Below are 25,016 nucleotides of genomic sequence, written 5' to 3' on the forward strand. Positions count from 1 at the left end.
ATCTTGTTCGCTTGGACACTGACAATAGATTCTACTTACCTTGTTCATGGCCAAAATAAAAGGTAGTTTTGTTTTGTACAGAATACTGAAAGGAGAGAAGAGGAGCAGTCAGAAAAGTCACCTAGACTTCAATAAGACATAGATTAACATATTTCCACATTAAGCAGGAGGCAGATAGGCCTGCATATAAAAACCAAACCCCAAAACTGTGATTTTAGTAGGAAAGGACACTTTACTCTGACCAAATTAAAGTGTAATCTTTCACTCAGATCACCGAGGACCAAAATAGAAAAAGGAGGTTATAAGCATCTCTCTGTAGAACAGCAATTGTCCTGTGTGCATGGCTGAGCTTGACTGATGTTTTCCTATTATTTCAGCTCTACTTGTTATTAACCTTCCTTTTTTTTTTTTTTATTTTATTTTGACTCAGGACTTTTATCATGGTTGAGATATTTGTGGACTGACCTATGACCTCAAAATACATACAGACCTGCAGACCCAACTGGACATATTTTTGGATCCATGAACTTTGAGGCACAGTTACTAGAAAGGGGAAGTTCTTTGTTTAGGAATACAGAATTGATAAACTGCATCAGACCTCAGGTCTACCCAGTTTAATATACTGTCTCCAACAGTGGCCAGAACCAGACACTTCAGAGAATGACATAAGAACAGTGCAGCAGGTTTATGTGGAATAATCTATCCCCCATATAAAACTCATCCTCATCTCTAATAGAGATTGGCTTACGACCTGAAACACAAGGTTTAATATCCCTTTCAAAATTCGTATAGTTATAACAAAAATTCTGAATATTCCTATTAGCCATATAAATAACCAATCCCTTTTTGAATTTTGTTAAATTCTTAGCCTCAGTGACTTCCTCTGGCAGTAAGCTACATAGCTTGATTACATGTTGCATGAAAAAGTAGCCCTGGAGTGGATATCAGCCAGTTAACCTAAAAGACAAACCAGGCGCCCTAATAAGTCTATGGTTCTCATGTAAGATTTGTTGAACATTGTCCTTAATGAAATCTGCTTTATATTCCTGGTTCAGCAACTTCTATTTACTGTGGTTGTTCGATTTTTATTTCCATTTTAATGTCTTATTTTCAGTCATCATAAGAAAAACTTTTGCAAAAAGGGGAATCTTGCAGCATATTCAGAAAATGGTGGGTGTGACATTTTTTGTACAAAGTATGCCTTGTGAGTATCATTCTAAAAGTCTTAATCTTCTAGACATTAATATCTCGTTGAATTGTATGTGCTATCATTGTATGTGAAGTTATAAAGTTTGACCGTGTATGTGTTACTAAAACATGTTGTGGGGTTGAACACACTCACAAGTAGCCTTTCAGGTAAAACAGTAAAAAGGCCAAACAATGTTAATGGCTTATTAAGGAAATGCACACAAGCACAAGGATTAACCCGGAACTGTGTACAATAAAAACCTCTCAGAGATAGCACTACACAATGGGAACTGTTTGACCCGGGTCACAGCAAAAGAGCTTTCCAACAAGTGAATAAAAGATATAAAAGGGAAAAAACGACATCATAAAGGGACCTCGCTCTCCCTACAACACCACAGCTGAAAATATCTGCGAAATAAAGACTAACCGGGGGAAATGATGATCCCAGGCTAAGGGATTTCTAGCCTGTGTATAAAAACCTGGGAAACCCAAGCTGCAAAGTCAAGGCAGCTTGTGTCTTAAAAATCTGCTAGCCTGTTTATCACTCAGGATAAGAATTTGCTAATTCATATCCTACCTATCCAGTATGTTAAACTCAGTTTGCTGTTTTGTTTATTTACTAGGTAATCTGCTTTGATTGGTTTGCTATCACTTGAAATCTATACTTCTGTTGTTAATAAACTTATTTTATGTTTTAATTCAAACCAGTGTGCGTTAAACTAAGGTGTCTTGTGGTAATCAAGCTGAGATTTTCCCAAGTGTGCATGGTCCTCTTCACATTGAGGGAGAGGAGGACTGGGTGTTAAACCCATATACTGGCCAAATTTGATCAGGGCAGGATGGTCCTGATCTGGGGTCCTAGGCTGGAAGGCTGGTGGTTAAAAAGTCTGCATATGATTGCAGCAAAGTGTGTCCCTACCTGGGTGAATGCTGGTGAAAATGCAAGCTTGAAGGGCTTTACAACTTGTCACAGCAGCACAGTGTGAGGGGGAGCCCAGGCTGATGGGTCAGAGAGCTCAGTGGTACCCCAATTCCAGGTGGCACTCTGGGGGGAAACCCATCACAGTGGGATTCAAGCTCAATCTTTTCCCCACCATACAGGGCCCTCTGTAAAGAGCACACTACCGTCAGCTCTCAGGAGCTTCCCCCGGTACTGTTAGCCCCATTTTCCCTGAGGGATGCAGCTTTCTTGATGGGTCATGAAGACAGAGAGTTCTGTCTCTGCTGATGCTTTGTGTGTATAAAAGATCTTCTGCACTTTCCACAGTATGTATCCGATGAAGTGAGCTGTCGCTCACGAAAGCTTATGCTCAAATAAATTGGTTAGTCTCTAAGGTACCACAAGTACTCCTTTTCTTTTTGCAAATACAGACTAACATGGCTGTTACTCTGAAACCTGCACAAACTGAATGTTCCTGTATCTGGAACTAAAGAGGAAGACAACATGGCATTTCAAATAACTCCTCCAGGAGGCGACGAATGTGTGAACTGCTGTGGCTACATACTCCAAGGGGCAACAATGAAGCATCCTGACAAGATGTCAGTAGATGCAACTATTTCTTTGCCACTTTGTCCAAGATTACCAGTAGTACTCAAACATCATTGACCTTGACAAAAAGCAGACCAGATGCCTTTAATGAAAGAACTACTGAGTATCCTGGCTAGCAAACAAAATATTTCTGCCCTCCCACCATTAGCATAGGACTCCTGCCTGGGCTGAGTTTGCAAGAGATCAGTATCTTGATGAAGAGCAGACATTATGACCTCTCAGACTGTACTGATTTCATCAGACACTCTGAGGACATTCTCCAGACCAGAGGAAAAGCTCTGTGTAGCTTGAAAGCTTGTCCCTTCCATCAACAGAAGCTGGTCCAACAAAAGATTACCTCACCTACCTTGTCTTGCTCATATCATGGGACCAACACAGATATAACAACACTGCAAACAACTGATTTCATATAGCACCTCTCAACCTCTTCAAGAGGTCTCAAATACTGGGGAGAGATATGGGTGTACTGAGCCTTGTGAAAGTCCACAAGGGATTTTTAGGGGTGAGGAGCAGCTGCTTGTTGGAGTTCTCACAGGTCCTGGTTGAGAAGAATGATTGAATCTGTCAGTGTTGCACTGTTTTCTTTGGGTAAAAACATTGTGAGTGAGATATGAATGGTCAAATCCAATAACTTTGTTCCAATTTAAAGATCTTTTCAAGAAATGTGGGCTCCCTCATTTCTTTGTGAGGATAAGACAGACAGCATTTTGAAAAGATATACATTTGATTTCTGAACCTATGATTTCTTACCTGCAAGCATATAACATGTTAGACATAAAGGTGATAGGGTTGGTGCTGCGAGATGTGTCCATCACATAAACGACAACTGAAGGAAAAGTGGAAGCCTGAAAGAACAGGATAAAACAAGTTTTAGTTAAGTAAAACGTGTCATTCTGCAACCACCTACCCCAGCCAGCCTCACTCTGATGTTGTGCAAAAAACACTTACCAGTGCCTCAGTGATGATAGTGCCTGAGGCTGACCAGGTGAACACCTCAATCTGTCCTGGTGTATCAATAAGAACATATCTGTGAAGAAGGCAACCACCACAAACAAAGGAAGAATTAGTCAAAAGTAGGGCTGTCAAGTGATTAAAAAAATTAATTGTGTGATTAATCACGCTGTTAAACAATAATAGAATACCATCTATTAAATACTTTTGGATGTTTTCTACATTTTCAAATATACTAATTTAAATTACAACAGAATACAAAGTGGACAGTGATCACTTTATACAAATATTTGCACTGTAAAAATAAAAAATAGTATATTTAAATTCACCTAATACAAGTACTGTAGTGCAATCTCTTTATAATGAAAGTTGAACTTACAAATGTAGAATTATGTACAAAAAATAACTGCATTCAAAAATAAAACAATGTAAAACTTTAGAACCTACAAGTCCACTCCGTCCTACTTCAGCCAACCAAGTTAGGTTACAATTTACAGGAGATAATGCTGCCCATGTCTTGTTTACAATGTCACCTGAAAGTGAGACCAGGTATTAGCATGGCACTGTTGTAGCTGGCATCGCAAGATATTTACATGCCAGATGCACTAAAGACTCATATGTCCCTTCATGCTTCAATCACCATTCCAGGAGATATGCGTCCATGTCATCAGCATGATGACAGGTTCTGCTAGATAACAATCCAAAGCACAGCAGAGCGATGCATGTTCATTTTCATCATCTGAGTCAGATGCCACCAGCAGAAGGTTGATTTTCTATTTTGGTGGTTCAGGTTCTGTAGTTTCCACATCAGAGTGTTGCTTTTTTAAGACATCTGAAAGCAATCTCCACACCTCATCCCTCTCAGATTTTGGAAAACACTTCAGATTCTTAAACCTTGGGTCGAGTGCTGTATCTAGCCTTAGAAATCTCACATTGGTATCTTCTTAGCATTTTGTAAAATCTGCTGTGAAAATGTTCTTAAAATGAACATGTGCTAAATCATCATCCGAGACTGCTATAACATGAAATATATGGCAGAATGCCAGTGAAACAGAACAGGAGACATACAATTCTCCCCCAAGCAGTTCAGTCACAAATTTAATTAACATATTTTTTTAAACGAGCAGCATTAGCATGGAAGTATGTCCTCTGGAATGGTGGCCGAACACGAAGGGACATATGATTGTTTAGAATATTTGGCACATAAATACCTTGCAAACAAAAGTGCCATGCAAACATAAGAAGCAGTCAGCAGTATCTCCCGTAAATGGAACAAACTTGTTTGTCTTGGCAATTGACTGAACAAGAAATAGGACCTAGTGGACTTGTAGGCTCTACAGTTTTATATTGTTTTGTTTTTGAGTGCAATTATGTAAACAAAAAAAAATCTACATTTATAAGTTACACTTTCACGATAAAGAGATTGCACAACAATACTTGTATGAGGTGAACTGAAAAATACTATTTATTTTATCATTTTCACAGTGCAAATATTTATAATAAAAAATAATACAAAGTGAGCACTGTACACTTTGTATTCTGTGTTGTAATAGAAATCAATATATTTGAAAACGTAGAAAAACATCCACAAATATTCAATAAATGTCAACTGGTATTCTATTGTTTAACAGTGCAATTAATTTTTTTAATCGCCGTTAATTTTTTTGAGTTAATCACGTGAGTTAACTGCAATTAATCGACAGCCCTCGTCAAAAGCACAAGCTCCTGGTGATTAGCCTAGCAAAAAGATGGGGACAGCCAGATCATGTGAATTTTTGTTACAGCTCAGGGAGATTTCTCCCAAAGCATTCCAAGACTTAGGGCTTGTCTACACTGGCACATTTCTGCACGGTAAAGCAGCTTTCTGCCTCAAACGACCACTCTGCTCATTGTTTTGAACTCGGCTGCCCTAGAGACCTACTCCCCTCCCCTTTCAAAGCACCCTTTCTCACAGCAACAGTTCTCACAGCTGTTGCATGCTGATCTGCTCTGGGACACAAAGCAAACCATTAATGTGGAATGCTCTGTTGAACACAGGGGGAGGGAGGGAGGCAGGAAGGTGAGCGCATTTGATTGCTGTGCAGAGAGTCCAGGGAGGGAAGCTGGAGCTGATGTCGGGGTTTCCCCTCCCCCAGGATTGGCTGCTTCCTGCTGCTGTCTGAACTTAAAAGACAGCATGCTGACACACACTCTGTCCCCCAAAACATCCTGTCTCTCTCCCCACCTACATACACACACTCCCTGTCTCACACTCTCCCCTCTCCTCCCCCATATCCCTTCAGCTGAAAAGAAGCCGGCAACGTAGTAGGATGCCCATGTGTCACGGAGTCACCAGGTGATGCTCTGGAACTACTCCATACGAAGCCAGTCAGGACTCTGGGGGAGCCTCCTCTCTCTGAGCATACTGTCTCCAGGGCAAGAAGCTTACACAGCTTCGACCTTCCTGGGTCTGACCTCAGAATATTCAGCATCCCCTTTTCACACCGTGTGCTTCCCACAGCAAGTCTGCACCGGTGGTGCTCCTGGGGAAGCCAGAGGGCCCAGCACCCCAACTCTGCAGTCAGACATGTCTCTCAGCCAGGGTAAAACAGAAGGTTTATTCGTAGACAGGACCACAGCATAGAACAGAGCTTGTTATTACAAACATCAGTGACTTTCAGCCAAGTCCATCTTGGGAATCCTGGGCCAGATGCCCTGGATTCCTCCGCTTCCAGGTCCCCCAAGCAGATTGCCAGCCTCCAGCCCCTCCTCCTTCTCTCGATTCCCGGGCCAAAGGTGTCACCTGGTTGCACCCCCATCCTGGGTCTCAGGTTACATAGCTGCAAATAGCTGGGCAGTCTCACCTGCCCTGCGGGCCTCAGCAAAATCACATACCCAATTCCCACCACCTAACTATTGGTGCAGTACCCAGGGAAACTAAGGTCCACACAGTATTAGTATAGGACAGTAAGACTCATATGCAACATAGCAAAATGAATAAAACCCCACTTCGTCACACTACTGAACAATGGGATTGGGAAACCTGCATCATGTGATGCTGTGCCTGCCCCATGAGGCATTGCAAACCGCTCCCAAAGCACCCTGCGGCCAGTTGCACAGTGAGTTAGCTACCACAATGCACTGCTGTCTTTGCCATTGAAAGAGCTGCTAGTGTGGATGCGCTCCAGCATCACAAGGTGCACAGCATGGACACGCAACAGCGGTTTAATTCCAGCGTTTTAATAAAAGTGGTGTAACTTGTGGCACAAGAAACTTGCCAGTGTAGACATACCCTTAGGAAAGGACCTGAAAAATCTCCTGCACTGAAGGTGCCAGCAAAAGGTCATTACTGTTCTCTGCAGATTACATTTAAATGATAAGAGTCAAAAGCATCAACATAACAGGTACTTAGACTGTAAACTCTTGAGAACAAAAACCGATTCCCTATGTTTACACATCATGTAGAACAATGGAGCTTATATGAATTGTATTAAGGGAGCTTTGCAATGAACAGACCTCTTCTCTAACAACTTCAAACGGTTAGCATTTGGACTATATCACAGAGGACATTAATTTAATTATCCATCAAATTCCAAGTCTTTTGTTTAGATATCATCAATATTGAGGGTAAAGGAAAACCAACAAGCAGGTGGCACTGAACTCTCCCCCCCACCATCCCATGGACCTTACAGAAGAAAAAAGATAAAATTACCAGTCTTGTACCGGGAAAGCAGAAGAGACGTGTACGACCAGGAGAATGAGTCTCCGAATTATTCTCCTCTGGTTACTGGAAGCTTGTGGTTCTGCTTCAAGCTGTAGCTCTTTTCTCAAGCACGACACACCTAAGTAGCAGACTGTTCCTACACCTGGATATATACAAATCTTTCACAGCACAAGACTGATAATTTCAGACAGCTTTCCTCAAGTAAAGACCCTGTACTGGAACTCTTTCAAGTGGCTTTCCTAGAGGGATTTCAGAATAGTATATTCTTTTGGAATTTACTCACTGAGATGTGTTCTGCCGCTTTTCAATAAACTTCATCACCTGATTGGAAAGAAAAGGAATCAATAATAGGCTTTTAATTTAGATCCAGTACAAAACAAAGACTATGCTCTTTATTCAGAGATAAGCTTTAACTTCAAATTAAGTTGTTTCGACTATATATGTACACCAAGGAATGCTAAAGTTAAAAACCCAAGCATTTAAAAAATATAGAAATTAACTGTTAAGAGAAAGTGGATAAGTACTCAACCATTGCATAACTAAAATCAACCTTAACTCTGCCCATATCATAATTAGAGAAATTGTACAAGGAAGGCAATCATTTCCCACTCTTCATTAAGAGTCTCATCTTGTGTGATGTGGTTTGGTTCAATGCCTCATTGAAGGTCCTCAGCATTTCACTAGATCAGGTCCTGTGATTCCAGATGGAAGCCAGTTTTCAAGATTCATTAGACAGAGCTAGCAAGTCTCCATATACAAGCGTCAGATGCCCAGAAATCAGAGCACATACATGAAAAGGACAGAAAGCAGAATGGTGTCAAAGCAGAACACATAATATCAAAGACAAGTATGTATGAAAATTACACAATTGATGTTCTGTGGTGTGCATTTTCTATACTCTACACACAACGAGAAGCTGGCATCTCTCTGGGAGTAGAGCTAAGGCAGACTGGCTACTTTACCATGGAACCTCCAAATTTTCAAAAGTTTGGGTTTCCTGTATCTTTAGTCTTAACTCTGAATATCCTGGGTTTCTACATGTTAGAGTTAAAACGTACCCAACATTCTGGAAAGCTAATAAACTCAAACCACTGATATATGCCTGCAAACTTAACTTCATCTTAAAGAAGTTCATTGTGATATAGCAACATCTTAAATATCTTTAACTTAAAGGTAGTATTTTGTTGGAGGTTTTTTAAAAAAAAAAAATAAATAAAATAAAAAATTCAAGGCTTAGGAGTGCCACCATATCCTGGCTATTGCTAGATATTACAGCCCTAAGGAAGCTAATAAGAACATAAGAATGGCCATACTGGGTCAGACCAAAGATCCATCCAGCCCAGTATCCTGTCTACCGACAGTGACCAATGCCAGGTGCCCCAGAGGGAGTGAACCTAACAGGTAATGATCAAGTGATCTCTCTCCTGACATCCATCTCCACCCTCTGACAAACAGAGGCTACAGACACCATTCCTTACCCATCCTGGCTAATAGCGATTAATGGACTTAACCTCCATGAATTTATCTAGTTCTCTTTTAAACCCTGTTATAGTCCTAGCCTTCACAACCTCCTCAGGCAAGGAGTTCCACAGGTTGACTGTGCACTGTGTAAAGAACTTCCTTTTGTTTTAAACCTGCTGCCCATTAATTTCATTTGGTGGCCTCTAGTTCTTATATTATGGGAACAAGTAAATAACTTTTCCTTATTCCCTTTCTCCACACCACTCATGATTTTATAGACCTCTATCATATCCCCCCTTAGTCTCCTCTTTTCCACGCTGAAAAGTCCTAGCCTCTTTAATCTCTCCTCATATGGGGCCGTTCCAAACCCCTAATAATTTTAGTTGCTCTTCTCTGAACCTTTTCTAATGCCAGTCTATCTTTTTTGATATAAGGAGACCACATCTGTACACAGTATTCAAGATGTGGGTGTACCATGGATTTATATAAGGGCAATAAGATATTCTCGGTCTTATTCTCTATCCCTTTTTAAATTATTCCTAACATCCCATTTGCTTTTTTGACAGCTGCTGCACACTGGAGAACTATCCACGATGACTCCAAGATCTTTTTCCTGATTAGTTGTAGCTAAATTAGTCCTCATCATATTGTATGTATAGTTGAGGTTATTTTTTTCCCATGTGCATTACTTTACATGTATCCACATTAAATTTCATTTCCCATTTTGTTGCCCAATCACTTAGTTTTGTGAGATCTTTTTGAAGTTCTTCACAGTCTGTTTTGGTCTGAACTATCTTGAGCAGTTTAGTATCATCTGCAAACTTTGCCACCTCGCTGTTTACCCCTTTCTCCAGATCATTTATGAATAGGTTGAATAGGATTGGTCCTAGGACTGACCTTTGGGGAACACCAATTACTCCTCTCCATTCTGAAAATTTACCATTTATTCCTACCCTTTGTTCCCTGTCTTTTAACAAGTTCTCAATCCATGAAAGGATCTTCCCTCTTATCCCATGACAACTTAATTTACGTAAGAGCTTTTGGTGAGGGACTTTGTCAAAGGCTTTCTGGAAATCTAAGTACCCCCCTTGTCCACATGTTTGCTGACCCCTTCAAAGAACTCTAATAGATTAGTAAGACATGATTTCCCTTTACAGAAACCATGTTGACTTTTGCTAATGAGCTGCAGTTTCCCCAATTTTCCTTTGCTTCATACTGCTTTGTAGAGTTTATATACAAACTGCAGTGTTCTCATTTCTCCTCTGTTTTTCTTACTCTGCATAGGATTTATGATGTACTTGTCAAACCATGCAAACTTCATACGGTAACTATCTTGTTACTAAACTATGTTCCAGATATTAATCATGTTTAACTGTATTACTGTAAACATTCAAAACTTCACATTGTTTTAGCTATAGGATTCAAAGACGCTTCAAGGAAAATTTTGAAAATGGCTGAATTTTTAAGCAAACTTAAAAATGGTTAGGCGAATTGCCTTCAAACATCCAAAAAAATAATTTAAGAAGGAAACACGCACAAAAATACATTTCCCAAGCAAAGTTACAAGATAAGAGAATACAGGGCTTAGACTGTCTGCTACTCTATGTTTGTACAGTGCCTAGCATTATGAGCTCCCATTCTTGGTTGGTCCTTTGGCACTACCATAATAAACATGATTAATAACAACAACAACAATCAGGGGACATGGCTGCAAACACATCTATTATCTCTCCATAACGTTTTCCCCGCTCACTTTAAACCAGGTCATCAGAAGTTAGGGAGAAACACATCGCTGCAGTATTGCTGCTTTCTATTTGCCAAGTGGAGCGGGCAGAGGTGCCAGTTGTTTGCACCCTTCCAGTCTGTACCCCTGAGACATTTTAGTCTCACAGCAGCAAATCCCTGGATCAAACTCAATTTAATATTACTCAGTTTACTAGATATGTGGTTCAATGCAGCAGACACACTTACTCTGCCTCAAAGCAATTACTTTTTACTGCAGCTTCTAAGGTCTCTTCTCAGTGAAACTATGCCCTCTGCAATTCCACATGTGGAAGAGTGCGAAACTGGCTTGTAAATTACATGCTGCCTCTTACTAACATACAGCACAGCCTCATATAATAAGAACAAAGAGCTTGGTACCTGATCAAATCTTGTAGCAAAGAGATTGAGAGAAGTCACTATTCCACCATTTGGGCCCAGACCATATCTGCACACACAGCTCAGAAAAGCAGAAGGTTATAGAAATGTTAATAGGCTTTTTTCCCAAACCTGGTACTACTTGTTTGTTTACAGAGTCCAAGAATATGCTAGACACCTAACAGTAACAAGTAAGAGAAAAAGCCCCTGCCTTGGAGAGTTTACAATCTAATTTCCTAGGTGATGTAACCAAATAAACAATAGGAAAGGACAGTGTTTTCATCAGTACATTGTAAAGAACTTTACATCATTATCCCATTTTTCATATGGGAAACTGAGACACAGAGCAGTGAAGTGACTTGCCCAACATCACCCAGCAGGTCAGGAATTGTCCCAGTCCAGTGGTCTCTTCACTAGGCCACACACTTGCTTTGCGTTTCTGTAGCAGGGTGCTGGTGCAAAAGCACCTAATTAGCCCCTGCACAGTCAGCTCCAATCAGGGGAAACAGATTGGGGCTGATGGAAAAGGCCTGATGCCGGGCTGAGGATTGGCAACACCTGCTGGCCTGACAAGCCAAAGGCTATAAAGACTGGGAGGGAGCCAGAAGGCAGGGGGCAAACAGGGAGAAGTCAGTCAGGGAGGGAACTGGAGGCCTCCCAGCTGAAGGCTGGCTCTGCCTGTAAAGGAGATTAATCCTGTAAAACTTGTACATAGATGGACACTGGTGGTGCGACGAAGTTAATAAAGACATGGGTGTTGCACAGCCCTGGAGCCTCTCTGAGCCTTATTGGGAGGGCAAGCGGGCCCCAGGAAGAGGGGCGGGTCATGCACCCTGTTACAGTTTCCTAACCAATCTTCTGTCCATTTTGTTACAGTGGAATGGGGATAACGGCCATGCTTAGAAACATCTGAAGTGTGTAGCTGCTAACAGGGTCAGTCAGAGAAATCTAGTACATGGTCTATGTCCCAAAATCTTAACAGTTGTTACATCGTTGTTACAGTAATTTTAAGCAATAAAAATCCAAAGTCTGTCTCTCTCTCCTTCTCCAAGCTCTTCCCAACCATTCCCTGAAACATTTTGCCTTCCCATTGGTTCCAGCTCACTCTGCCCTTCCCATGTCATTAAGCCATTAATTAATGCTGCAGAAGCCATTACCATGCAAGAAGTTCCTCCTTGGAGCCAACAGAAACCCGTCTCATTCTTCCCCAGGTTCTTTCCAAGTGGGCCACCTCCCCACCCTCTCCCGAGCCCCTCAACTCTTCCCATTCCACCTATCCCCATTTATGCCCTTTCCCCCATTCTTTCTCCCAGCAAGCATCCATAGGTCTTTTTTTTCATTCAAATATACTTTGACTACATTCCCCCCCAAATGAAAAAAAAAACCCTGAAAGAATTAAATTTTAGCAAAATGTCTTCAGATCTTTTTGAGTTTTCTGGCCTAGACTGAACTCAAATTGACACTGGCTGAGTGGGCTGGGATCAAAGACTACTGCTTATTCTTTTGAGGTGCAGTGAAATTTTCCTTGCTTCAAACTCCTTTTGCTCCTCGGTCCATGTATGTTCAGCATAATCCATTTAGTTCATGAGCATTAGGCACATGCCTACAATGAGATATAAATGCTCTGATTTTTTGGTCCCCCAAAAGGCTAGGGGTATCATGCACTTGGCAGAGGTAACTCCTGAGTGAAATGCAGGAAATAGCCCGACTTGATTATGTAAAGAGCTGTCACTTTGGATGGGCTAGCACCAGCAGGAGAGTGAATTTGCGTGGGGGGGTGGAGGGTGAGAAAACCTGGATTTGTGCTGGAAATGGCCCACCTGTTGATCACTTTAGATAAGCTATTACCAGCAGGACAGTGGGGTGGGAGGAGGTATTGTTTCATGATTTCTGTGTGTATATAAAGTCTGCTGCAGTTTCCACGGTAAACATCTGATGAAGTGAGCTGTAGCTCACGAAAGCTCATGCTCAAATAAATTGGTTAGTCTCTAAGGTGCCACAAGTACTCCTTTTCTTTTTGCGAATACAGACTAACACGGCTGTTCCTCTGAATCCTGAGTGACTGAGACTCTGGTGTTATGATCTCAGCCCTAGTTTGATCCTTATCTGTATGCAAAAATACAATGGCAGAATTCATTGTTAGGATATAGATATTCAGGCCTGTCTGTAAAGGCCTATACTCTAAGAATTTAGGTGTATTCTTATCACTTGGCTAGTGATAGAGGTATAAAAGAAAGAATCAAAACCACTGTCTGCCAGTGTAAGGGCCTTCTCTTACTGTGACAGTTTGTGGCCCTGTGCTTAGGCTCAGGCCTTTGGCTAAGCAGCAGGGGCAGCCATAAGCTGGGAAGCGAACGGTCACATCCTCACATTCCAAACTAGTCACATTGAAATAAGGTGCTATTGGGCTGTTAGGCACTATCAGGACAGGATTGTATTCCTATCGCCTCCAGAGAAAGGGAAGTGCCTAGAAAATGTAAAAGGAAACTTAGTTTGATAGCATCCTGTCTGGCAAGAACTCACTTATCAATAGCTGGGATGTGAAATCCTCACTTCTGTATTGTTTTGTCATTATAGTTCCCACTTTGCTGTTGTTTGTCTGTATAATCTCTGTCTGGTTCTGTGATTGTTCCTGTCTGCTGTATAATTAATTTTGCTGGGTGTAAACTAATTGAGGTGGTGGGATATAATTGGTTACATAATCATGTTACAATATGTTAGGATTGGTTAGTTAAATTTCAGGAAAATGATTGGTTAAGGTATAGCTAAGCAGAACTCAAGTTTTACTATATAATCTGTAGTCAACGAGGAAGTGACTGGGTGTGGGTGGGGGTGGGCATGTGGGTGTGTGAGATGGGAACAGGGAATGGGGGTAAGAAAATTGGAATCATGTTTTGCTAAAGGGGGAAATGGGAACAGGGAATGGGAGTAAGGAAGTTGGAATCATGTTTGGCTAAGGGTAGGAATGGGAACAGGGACACAGGTGTAAGGCTCTGTGGTGTCAGAGCTGGGAAGGAGGATACTAAGGAAGGAAACTGGAATCATGCTTGCAGGAAGTTCACCCCAATAAACATCGAATTATTTGCACCTTTGGACTTCGGGTATTGTTGCTCTCTGTTCATGCGAGAAGGACCAGGGAAGTAAGTGGGTGAAGGAATAAGCCCCCTAACATTCATGAACCCTAAAATCTGTTTTTGGTCTTTTTGGGTGGGAGGGAAGCTGTAGGTGAGGAACCGCTTTGTGAAATGACCAAAAATCTGGATCACTAACCCTGTCCCATGCCCCCATGAGGCATAAAAATGTTCAAGGCTATTCAAGTAATAGTGCAGATTTTAGAGCACTTGAGAGTCAAACTTCAAACTGAAAGCTAGTATAAAAGTTAACTATAGCAGACCTGGCAGTCCGCTATACTGTACGCTACAAGCACTAACTCTAACTCATCGATACCTACACTATTTCATACCACCATTCTTCCCAGAGATCAAATATCCATAATAAAAGATCAGGCAAATAATAAAAAGCCCATCAAGTCAGGTGTTCAGTCTCCAGTAGTGATCAATGTTGGATGCTGTAGAGACAGCTATAACCCTCTCCTTGCACCTAAATCCCAATCTCCATCTGAAGAACATAACATAAAAACGGCCATACTGGGTCAGACCAAAGGTCCATCTAGCCCAGTATCCTGTCTTCCCACAGTGGCCAATGCCAGGTGCCCCAGAGGGAATGAACAGAACAGACAATCAAGTGATCCATCCCCTGTCGCTCATTCCCAGATTTTGGCAAACAGAGGCTAGGGACACCATCCCTGCCTATCCTGGCTAATAGCCATTGATGGACCTATCCTCCATGAAGTTATCTAATTCTCTGTTATAGCCTTGGCCTACATCCTTTGGCAAGGAGTTCCACAGGTTGACTGTGTGTTGTGTGAAAAAATACTTCCTTTTGTTTTAAGCCTGTGGCCTATTAATTTCATTTGGTGACCCAAGTTCTTGTGTTATGAGAAGCAAATAACACTTCCTTATTTACTTTTTCCAAAATAGTCATGATTTTATAGACATCTATCATATCCCCCCCTTACTCATCTCTTTTCCAAGATGAAAAGTCCCATTCTTATTAATCTCTCCTCATATGGAAGCCGTTCCATACCCCTAATAATTGTTTTTGCCCTTTTCTAAACCTTTTTCAATTCCAATATATCTTTTATGAGATGGGATGACCACATCTGCACACAGTATTCAAGATGTGGGTGTACCATGGATTTATATAGAGGCAATATGATATTTTCTGTCTTATTATCTATCCCTTTCTTAATGATTCCCAACATTCTGTTCACTTTTTTGACTGTCGCTGTACATTGAGAGGATGTTTTCAGAACTATCCACAACCCCAAGATCTCTTTCTTGAGTGGTAACAGCTAATTTAGAACCCCTCATTTATATGTATGGTTGGGATTATGTTTTCCAAAGTGCATTACTTTGCATTTATCAACACTGAATTTCATCTGCCATTTTGTTGCCCGGTCACCCAGTTTTGTGAAAACCTTTTCTAGCTCTTTGCAGTCTGCTTGGGACTTAACTATCCTGAGTAGTTTTGTATCATCTGCAAATTTGGCCACCTCACTGTTTACCCCTTTTTCCAGATAATTTTATGAATATTTTGAATAGGACTGATCCCAGTACAGACCCCTGGGGGACACCATTATTCACCTCTCTCCACTCGGAAAACTGATAATTCATTCCTACCCTTTGTTTCATATCTTTTAAATCAGTTACTAATCCATGAGAGGACCTCCCTCTTATCCCAAGACAGCTTACTTTGCTTAAGAGCCTTTGGTGAGGGACCTTGTCAAAGGCTTTCTGAAAATCTAAGTACACTATATCCACTGGATCCCCCTTGTCCACATGCTTGTTGACACCCTCAAAAATTCTAATAGATTGGCGTGGCATGATTTCCTTTTACAAAAACCATGTTGACTCTTCCCCAACAAAAATGTTCATCTATGTCTGACAATTTTGTTCTTCACTATAGTTTCAACCAGTTTGCCCAGGGGGGCGGGGGTGGGAGAGAGCCACAGATGTTTGGGGAGGGAGGGGAGGGACCAGGCCGGGTGGCATAGGACCCCCGTTGGTGCTGGGGGTGGTGGAGGGGGAATGGACTGGCAGGGGCTTCCTACCCGGCTCCACATCCCTGCAGCTCCTAGGCAGCAGAGGGAGCAGGGCAGGAGCTCCACTATTCCCACAAAAAGCACCAGCTGCGGCAGATCCCATTGGCTGGGAACCGCAGCCAATGGGTGCTGCAGGGGCGGAGCCTGCAGATGCGGACAGCATAGAGACCCCCCCCCCAACCCCTCCATCGCCTCAGAGCTGCAGTGGGGCCATGTCAGTGGGAGTTAGGGAGCCTCTGACCCCGAGGTAAGCGTCCTGACCCCACGCAGCCTCCAACCCCCTGCTCCTAGCTCTGAGTCCCCCCCACACACCCCCAGACTGCTGCTGCTGGCCTAGGGGCAGCCCCTGAGCCAGCACCAGCTGCTGCATCAGTCACAGAATCCGTGACAGACTCGCAGCCTTCGTCATTGCTAGTCATTTGGTACAGAAGATGATTTAAATGATAGGTTACAAACTACAGTTAGTAGTTCTGCAATTTCACATTTGAGTTCCTTCAGAACTCTTGGTGAATACCATCTCATCCTGGTGATTTATTACTGTTTAGTTTACCAATTTGTTCCAAAACCTCCTCTAATGACACCTCAATCTGGGAGACTTCCTCAGATTTGTCATCTAAAGAGAATGGCTCAGCTTTGGGAATCTCCCACAAATCCTCAGCTGTGAAGACAGATGCAAAGAATTCATTTAATTTCTCCACAATAGCCTTATCTTCCTTAAGTGCTCCTTTAGCCTCTCGATTGTCCAGTGGCCCCACTGGTTTTTTAGCAGGCTTCCAGCTAAAAGTAAAATTTTGCTATTAGTTTTTGAGTCTTTGGCTAGCTGTTTTTCAAATTCTTTTTTGGCCTTCCTAATTATAAATTTTACACTTCATTTGCCAGAATTTATGCTCCTTTCTATTTTCCTCACTAGGATTTAACTTCCACTTTTTAAAGAATGCCTTTTTGTCTCTCACTGCTTCTTTTACTTTGTTGTTTAGTCATGGTGGCACTTTTTTGCTTCTCTTACTACGTTTTTTAATTTGGAGTATACATTTAAATTGAGTCTCTAGTATGGTGTCTTTAAAACATTTCTATGCAGCTTGCAGGGATTTCACTTTTGGCACCGTACCTTTTAATTTCTGTTTCACTAACTTCTTCATTTTTGTGTAGTCCCCCTTTCTGAAATTAAGTCTTAATCACTAACCACATACCCCACCAAAACTACTAGTCACACCTAAACAATAGCTAGGAGTCTAACCTCAAGTACTCGTTATCCACACTTGCACTACGTACAAATGTTAAATAATCCACATCAAAAGCCTTACTTCATTTTCATTTATGAAAGCCAGACTTTAGTATTCTTACCAGGGTGCCAGCTCTGGACCCTGCACAGGGACTCCGTCTTTTACATCAACTATTGACCAGTGGGAGAGAAATCTGAAGCCCTCTCCACACTTTCCATTCTTGTTTCTGGAAAGAAGCAGCTGTTTTACCTCTTCCCAAACACCCCTTCAGATCAGGCCACTGTGGTACTGCAGGGGCACTCTCTCCCCTCCATACTCTAGTTTTAATTCCTCCTTCCAAGCAAATAGCTCCACTCATGTTAATTTCACTCTGCTGCTGCTTGAAAAAAATCACTGCACTGCAAGAGACTCTAGAACCGTGGCCTAAACATTCAAGAAGATAGCAGCGTTTCAGCCTATGTTCGGTAAACAATATGGAAAGTTACTCTTCTAAACTACAAGGGATAGAAACTTCTTTAAAAAACCCACTGCTTAAATCCTGCAAAAATTGATCCTTTAGTCTCCCTCACTATGGAGAAGTAGGAGGGTGTTTGGTGGGGGTTGTTTTTTTTCCCTTAGACACACAGAATTGGGTTTGCAGGCTGGCACGACCAAAGAAGCGAATACCTGCTCCTATCCCTGTTGCTTTTGAGAGGGCAGAGAACTGACTGGGCATAAAATCACTGGCACAAAGTGCAAATCTTCATTCCCCAAGCACTACAACAGTAGGTCTGGGGCAGATATTACTACAGGAAGGAAACAAATGATCTAAGTACAAAGTGCAAGCTGGTCTCCATATTGGAAGAGAAGATTGAAGGTCTGGAGCAACAGATAACAACCCTGCGTTGCATACGGGAAACTGAGGATTTCCTGGACGAAACTCAGGATAGGCTTCTAGGGGCACAAAGCTCTACAGATATAGAGCAGGTTGCACAGAGGAGCCAAGAGGCCAGTGAAGAAGCTTGGCAACATGTGACCTCCAGAAGAGGTAAGCGGAATGTCCGGGTTCCAGTAACACAGACACAGGTAACTAACCGCTTTCATGTTCTCTCCACAGGTATCGTTGCGGAGAGTGGACCAGATGATATGTCTGGGGCGAGAAAGCAGAAGGAGACTCCGCTGGTTGGAAGGCATGAGATGCGCTGTCCTGAGGTTGGGGGTTCCACGACCACCACCCCCAAGAGGAGAAGGCAGGTGGTGGTGGTCGGGGACTCTCTCCTCCGGGGGACTGAGTCATCTATCTGCCGCCCTGACCGGGAAAACCAAGAAGTCTGTTGCTTGCCAGGGGCTAAGATTCGTGATGTGACGGAGAGACTGCCGAGACTCATCAAGCCCTCGGATCGCTACCCCTTCCTGCTCCTCCACGTGGGCACCAATGATACTGCCAAGAATGACCTTGAGCGGATCACTGCGGACTATGTGGCTCTAGGAAGAAGAATAAAGGAGTTGGAGGCGCAAGTGGTGTTCTCGTCCATCCTCCCCGTGGAAGGAAAAGGCCTAGGTAGGGAGCGTCGAATCGTGGAAGTCAACGAATGGCTACGCAGATGGTGTCGGAGAGAAGGCTTTGGTTTCTTTGACCATGGGATGGTGTTCCATGAAGGAGGAGTGCTGGGTAGAGACGGGCTCCATCTTACGAAGAGAGGGAAGAGCATCTTTGCCAGCAGGCTGGCTAACCTAGTGAGGAGGGCTTTAAACTAGGTTCACCGGGGGAAGGAGACCAAAGCCCTGAGGTAAGTGGGAAAGCGGGATACCGGAAGGAAGCACAGGCAGGAATGTCTGTGAGGGGAGGGCTCCTGCCTCATACTGGCAATGAGGGGCGATCAACAGGTTATCTCAAGTGCTTATATACAAATGCACAAAGCCTTGGAAACAAGCAGGGAGAACTGGAGGTCCTGGTGATGTCAAGGAACTATGACGTGATCGGAATAACAGAGACTTGGTGGGATAACTCATATGACTGGAGTACTGTCATGGATGGTTATAAACTGTTCAGGAAGGACAGGCAGGGCCGAAAAGGTGGGGGAGTAGCACTGTATGTAAGGGAGCAGTATGACTGCTCAGAGCTCCGGTACGAAACTGCAGAAAAACCTGAGTGTCTCTGGATTAAGTTTAGAAGTGTGTGCAACAAGAGTGATGTAGTGGTGGGAGTCTGCTATAGACCACCGGACCAGGGGGATGAGGTGGATGAGGCTTTCTTCCGGCAGCTCACGGAAGCTACTAGATCGCATGCCCTGATTCTCATGGGTGACTTTAATTTTCCTGATATCTGCTGGGAGAGCAATACAGCGGTGCATAGACAATCCAGGAAGTTTTTGGAAAGCGTAGGGGACAATTTCCTGGCGCAAGTGCTAGAGGAGCCAACTAGGGGGGGTGCTTTTCTTGACCTGCTGCTCACAAACCGGGTAGAATTAGTGGGGGAAGCAAAAGTGGATGGGAATCTGGGAGGCAGTGACCATGAGTTGGTTGAGTTCAGGATCCTGACGCAGGGAACAAAGGTAAGCAGCAGGATACGGACCCTGGACTTCAGGAAAGCAGACTTCGACTCCCTCAGGGAACGGATGGCCAGGATCCCCTGGGGGACTAACTTGAAGGGGAAAGGAGTCCAGGAGAGCTGGCTGTATTTCAAGGAATCCCTGTTGAGGTTACAGGGACAAACCATCCCGATGAGTCGAAAGAATAGTAAATATGGCAGGCGACCAACTTGGCTTAATGGTGAAATCCTAGCGGATCTTAAACATAAAAAAGAAGCTTACAAGAAGTGGAAGGTTGGACATATGACCAGGGAAGAGTATAAAAATATTGCTCGGGCATGTAGGAATGTTATCAGGAGGGCCAAATCGCACCTGGAGCTGCAGCTAGCCAGAGATGTCAAGAGTAACAAGAAGGGTTTCTTCAGGTATGTTGGCAACAAGAAGAAAGCCAAGGAATGTGTGGGCCCCTTACTGAATGAGGGAGGCAACCTAGTGACAGAGGATGTGGAAAAAGCTAATGTACTCAATGCTTTTTTTGCCTCTGTTTTCACTAACAAGGTCAGCTCCCAGACTGCTGCGCTGGGCATCACAAAATGCGGAAGAGATGGCCAGCCCTCTGTGGAGATAGAGGCGGTTAGGGACTATTTAGAAAAGCTGGACGTGCACAAGTCCATGGGGCCGGACGAGTTGCATCCGAGAGTGCTGAAGGAATTGGCGGCTGTGATTGCAGAGCCACTGGCCATTATCTTTGAAAACTCATGGCGAACCGGGGAAGTCCCGGATGACTGGAAAAAGGCTAATGTAGTGCCAATCTTTAAAAAAGGGAAGAAGGAAGATCCTGGGAACTACAGGCCAGTCAGCCTCACCTCAGTCCCTGGAAAAATCATGGAGCAGGTCCTCAAAGAATCAATCCTGAAGCACTTGCATGAGAGGAAAGTGATCAGGAACAGCCAGCATGGATTCACCAAGGGAAGGTCATGCCTGACTAATCTAATCGCCTTTTATGATGAGATTACTGGTTCTGTGGATGAAGGGAAAGCAGTGGATGTATTGTTTCTTGACTTTAGCAAAGCTTTTGACACGGTCTCCCATAGTATTCTTGTCAGCAAGTTAAGGAAGTATGGGCTGGATGAATGCACTATAAGGTGGGTAGAAAGCTGGCTCAATTGTCGGGCTCAACGGGTAGTGATCAATGGCTCCATGTCTAGTTGGCAGCCGGTATCAAGTGGAGTGCCCCAAGGGTCGGTCCTGGGGCCGGTTTTATTCAATATCTTCATAAATGATCTGGAGGATGGTGTGGATTGCACTCTCAGCAAATTTGCGGATGATACTAAACTGGGAGGAGTGGTAGATACGCTGGAGGGGAGGGATAGGATACAGAAGGACCTAGACCAATTGGAAGATTGGGCCAAAAGGAATCTGATGAGGTTCAATAAGGATAAGTGCAGGGTCCTGCACTTAGGACGGAAGAACCCAATGCACAGCTACAGACTAGGGACCGAATGGCTAGGCAGCAGTTCTGCAGAAAAGGACCTAGGGGTGACAGTGGACGAGAAGCTGGATATGAGTCAGCAGTGTGCCCTTGTTGCCAAGAAGGCCAATGGCATTTTGGGATGTATAAGTAGGGGCATAGCGAGCAGATCGAGGGACGTGATCGTTCCCCTCTATTCGACATTGGTGAGGCCTCATCTGGAGTACTGTGTCCAGTTTTGGGCCCCACACTACAAGAAGGATGTGGATAAATTGGAGAGAGTCCAGCGAAGGGCAACAAAAATGATTAGGGGACTGGAACACATGAGTTATGAGGAGAGGCTGAGGGAGCTGGGATTGTTTAGCCTGCAGAAGAGAAGAATGAGGGGGGATTTGATAGCTGTTTTCAACTACCTGAAAGGGGGTTCCAAAGAGGATGGCTCTAGACTGTTCTCAATGGTAGCAGATGACAGAACGAGGAGTAATGGTCTCAAGTTGCAGTGGGGGAGGTTTAGATTGGATATTAGGAAAAACTTTTTCACTAAGAGGGTGGTGAAACACTGGAATGCGTTACCTAGGGAGGTGGTAGAATCTCCTTCCTTAGAGGTTTTTAAGGTCAGGCTTGACAAAGCCCTGGCTGGGATGATTTAACTGGGAATTGGTCCTGCTTTGAGCAGGGGGTTGGACTAGATGACCTTCTGGGGTCCCTTCCAACCCTGATATTCTATGATTCTATGATTCTAAGTGACATGATGGCCTTATTACACATTTTCATTCTAACTTCACATCCCAGGAGCAGCCAACAAGCAAACCAAAGCCCTCATTTTCCAACCTACCCAGCCCAACCAGTATCCTGTGTTAAATTCTCACCGTCTCTGGCTACATTTTACCCATGAGCAACCCCAAAACAATTCTCTCTGTTTTGCCCAGTGTACAGAGATGGTCGTCTGTGTCTGTAGGAGTTGAGTATGCAGAGGTGATCTTAAGCAAAGAAAAAGGATACTGTTTCATGACTTCTTTGTACTTCACTGTGTCTCTGATATCTAGAAAACAATAAAGTGATAAAGTAACAACTGAATAAATTATAATAATGTGATGAGAGGGGAAAGACAGCTCTCCAGGTGTAAGCATTCCCCCTCCCCTCCCTGCCTCAATGAAGGAAGCCAGTACATGTGGGACTAGTTTCACAGAGGACTTTAATACTTCATCGACACTAGCCACCCCCACCATACTTGTAAAACATCACATTGATACACGAGACCTCCAAATAGTTTACATGTTTGATAATCACCGTTCGTATTAGATTTGCTTTCAGCAGGGCTAGATCTAAATACGATGGTGAACAGAACATGTGCATTTATCTGAACAGTGAGGAATCCAACACTCTTGACGGCTGTAAAGCGGGATTCTAATACTTCATTGCACCGTGACCCCCTTCTGACAACAAAAACTACTGCACAAACACAGGAGGAGGAACTGAAGCTTGAGCCCAACCCAAGTTCCACACCCACCCCTGTGGGGATAAGGGGCAAAGCCCAGAGGATTCAGCCCCAGTCAGGGGGACTGTAACCTGAGCCCCAGTGCCTAGGGCTGAAGTCCTCGAGTTTTGGCTTCAGCCCCGGGCAGTGGGACTTGGGCTTCAGCTTTAGCCCTGGACCCCGGAAAGTCTAAGCCAGTCCTGGTGACCCCATTAAAACGGGGTCCCGACCCACAGTTTGAGAACCACTGCTGTAAAGCAATAATTTATAGTTCTCTACAGCACTGTTTGCTTGTAATCCTCTAAATCCACCCCTCATCTAGCACTGGAAACACTTCACTCCCTCCCATTGCCCACTGTGTTTCTCACTCTCATTTTCTAACCTTTCATTTTTCAGCCACCCACCATCCACCCCTCTGTACTCTCCAGTTCACATTCTTTTGTTACCACTATATCATCCCCTTCCCATGTCACAGAAATATAGGAATTACCACGATGGATCTGACCAGGAGTTTATTTTAGTCCAGTCACCCACATCTGCCTGTAGTCAATACCAGATACTTTACAGAAAGGTGCTTGACACCCCATAGTTGACAGTTATGGAATAATATGCACAGGGGGAAGTTTCTTCCTAACCTCAGGCAGCTGGTGGTTGTTTTATGCCCTGAAGTAGGAAAGTTTCCATCCCTTTTTAGTCCTAGTTTGATTTTGAATGTGTAAATTATTCATATAGATATAATTCTTTTTTGAATGAATCCTAATCTATTTGACACAAAATATTATTGAGGCTAAGAGTTTATGTGCTGTGCAGAAAGTAAAAATTAAACCCCAAGAGCCACCCAAAAATTTACTTTTTAAATATGTAAATATGTAAATATGATACAACACAATCGGTCAAGACACATCTATCTAAGCAGCCACTTGCTTTCACTGGAACCATGGGCATCCTTCCCCCACCCACCTAATTTTCTTTCATAACTTATGTGGGTTTTTTGGTTCACTTAAATCTATTTAGATTTTAAATTCTTCAGGCCAGCAACATCAATTATATCTCTGGAAAGTGCCTGCCCAGTTCTGAGTGCTACGGAAACAACATGTAGTCCATATGCCTAAGCTAGAACACGGCTGTTCCCAGTGATTAAAACAGACTGAAATAGAAGACAGAGCTGTTATGTAGCATTCCCTTACCCAAACCAGGAAAAGGAAGTCTGAAAGCTTCACTCCCTTACACTGTAGAGGGCAACCTGGGGTTAAAGTATCCTCCAATGCTCTGTTTAATCCAATCTGAATATCACAAATGAAGGGCATACCAAACTGAAATAACCTCCACTCATCAAGTGCTTCTTGATAGGCAGTTTATATTTTTTACTTTTTCAGTTTCAAAGTTGAAAATCTTGTTCACTCATTTGTCCCCTTCTGCAATGTCTTTGCATTTCCTTGCACACCAATCCTTAAAAATAGAATGCTCTTCTCTAAATATTCTGAAAGGCTATTAGTCTTGTCCTTCAGCTTCCTCCCTCAAGACTCCTTCTGTGATGCACAAAGGAAGTCACAAATTGAAAATGGCTAAACTAAGTGGCAACTGCCAATCTCTTTAATTTATAAATAAAAGAGAAAGCTTTCAAATGCTTCAGAACCACCTCATGTTACTACTACTCTTGTCCTTCATTCCTCATTTTCTCCATTGTTTGTTACAGCTTCTTCCAAATTAGACAGCAAACTTTCCAAATCAGGGGCTGTTTACCTGAGCATCTGTACTATGCCCAGAACAATGGGGCTCCAATCCTGACTCAAGCCTTTAGTTGCTTGTGCAATGCAAAAAAATAAATAAACCCTTTTCTCCCTAGTTATACCGCATTAGTCTACCCTAAATAAACTCCCACATTAGCATTCAGACTCTTCCAACAACCCACCTAGCCAACTACCTCACAGCATCCAACTTCCCATTTCTGAACAAAGATATACAAAAACTACAAACGTATTAAGAATACAAAACTTACTAGATGTGCAATTCAGTGTATCTATGATTTTAAAGGGAAACTAGCAAAACCCAGTATTCATCACAACCTGCCTACAACCCAGAGCCCTCTCAAACAGGACCAGGCACAGAGACAGCACTACTAGATAAATCTTTCATGGGTAAGGGAAAAAGAGAAAGAGCGCATTCTGCTCAATCCTCAA

The 25,016-nt window shown here is 43.1% G+C and overlaps 1 protein-coding gene across 5 annotated transcripts in view; it reads right to left on the reverse strand.

The window, feature by feature from the left end:
• GPN1 (GPN-loop GTPase 1) overlaps positions 1-25,016 on the reverse strand; it is a 122,512-nt gene that overhangs the window by 96,348 nt on the left and 1,148 nt on the right. For 4 of the 5 annotated variants that reach the window (XM_073335385.1, XM_073335386.1, XM_073335387.1 and 1 more), the window contains exons 3-8: positions 22,362-22,401; positions 10,995-11,061; positions 7,675-7,712; positions 3,686-3,764; positions 3,488-3,582; positions 40-85 (exon numbers count right to left, since the gene is read on the reverse strand). In XM_073335385.1, the coding sequence (XP_073191486.1) occupies positions 40-85; positions 3,488-3,582; positions 3,686-3,764; positions 7,675-7,712; positions 10,995-11,061; positions 22,362-22,401 (365 nt within the window). Of the gene's footprint in view, positions 1-39; positions 86-3,487; positions 3,583-3,685; positions 3,765-5,989; positions 7,363-7,674; positions 7,713-10,994; positions 11,062-22,361; positions 22,402-25,016 lie in introns of those variants that run through there. The other variant, XM_073335389.1, reaches the window with a different exon arrangement.

The sequence above is a fragment of the Lepidochelys kempii genome, chromosome 3 (genome assembly GCF_965140265.1).
Source record: "Lepidochelys kempii isolate rLepKem1 chromosome 3, rLepKem1.hap2, whole genome shotgun sequence".
Classification (NCBI taxonomy): domain Eukaryota; kingdom Metazoa; phylum Chordata; order Testudines; family Cheloniidae; genus Lepidochelys; species Lepidochelys kempii.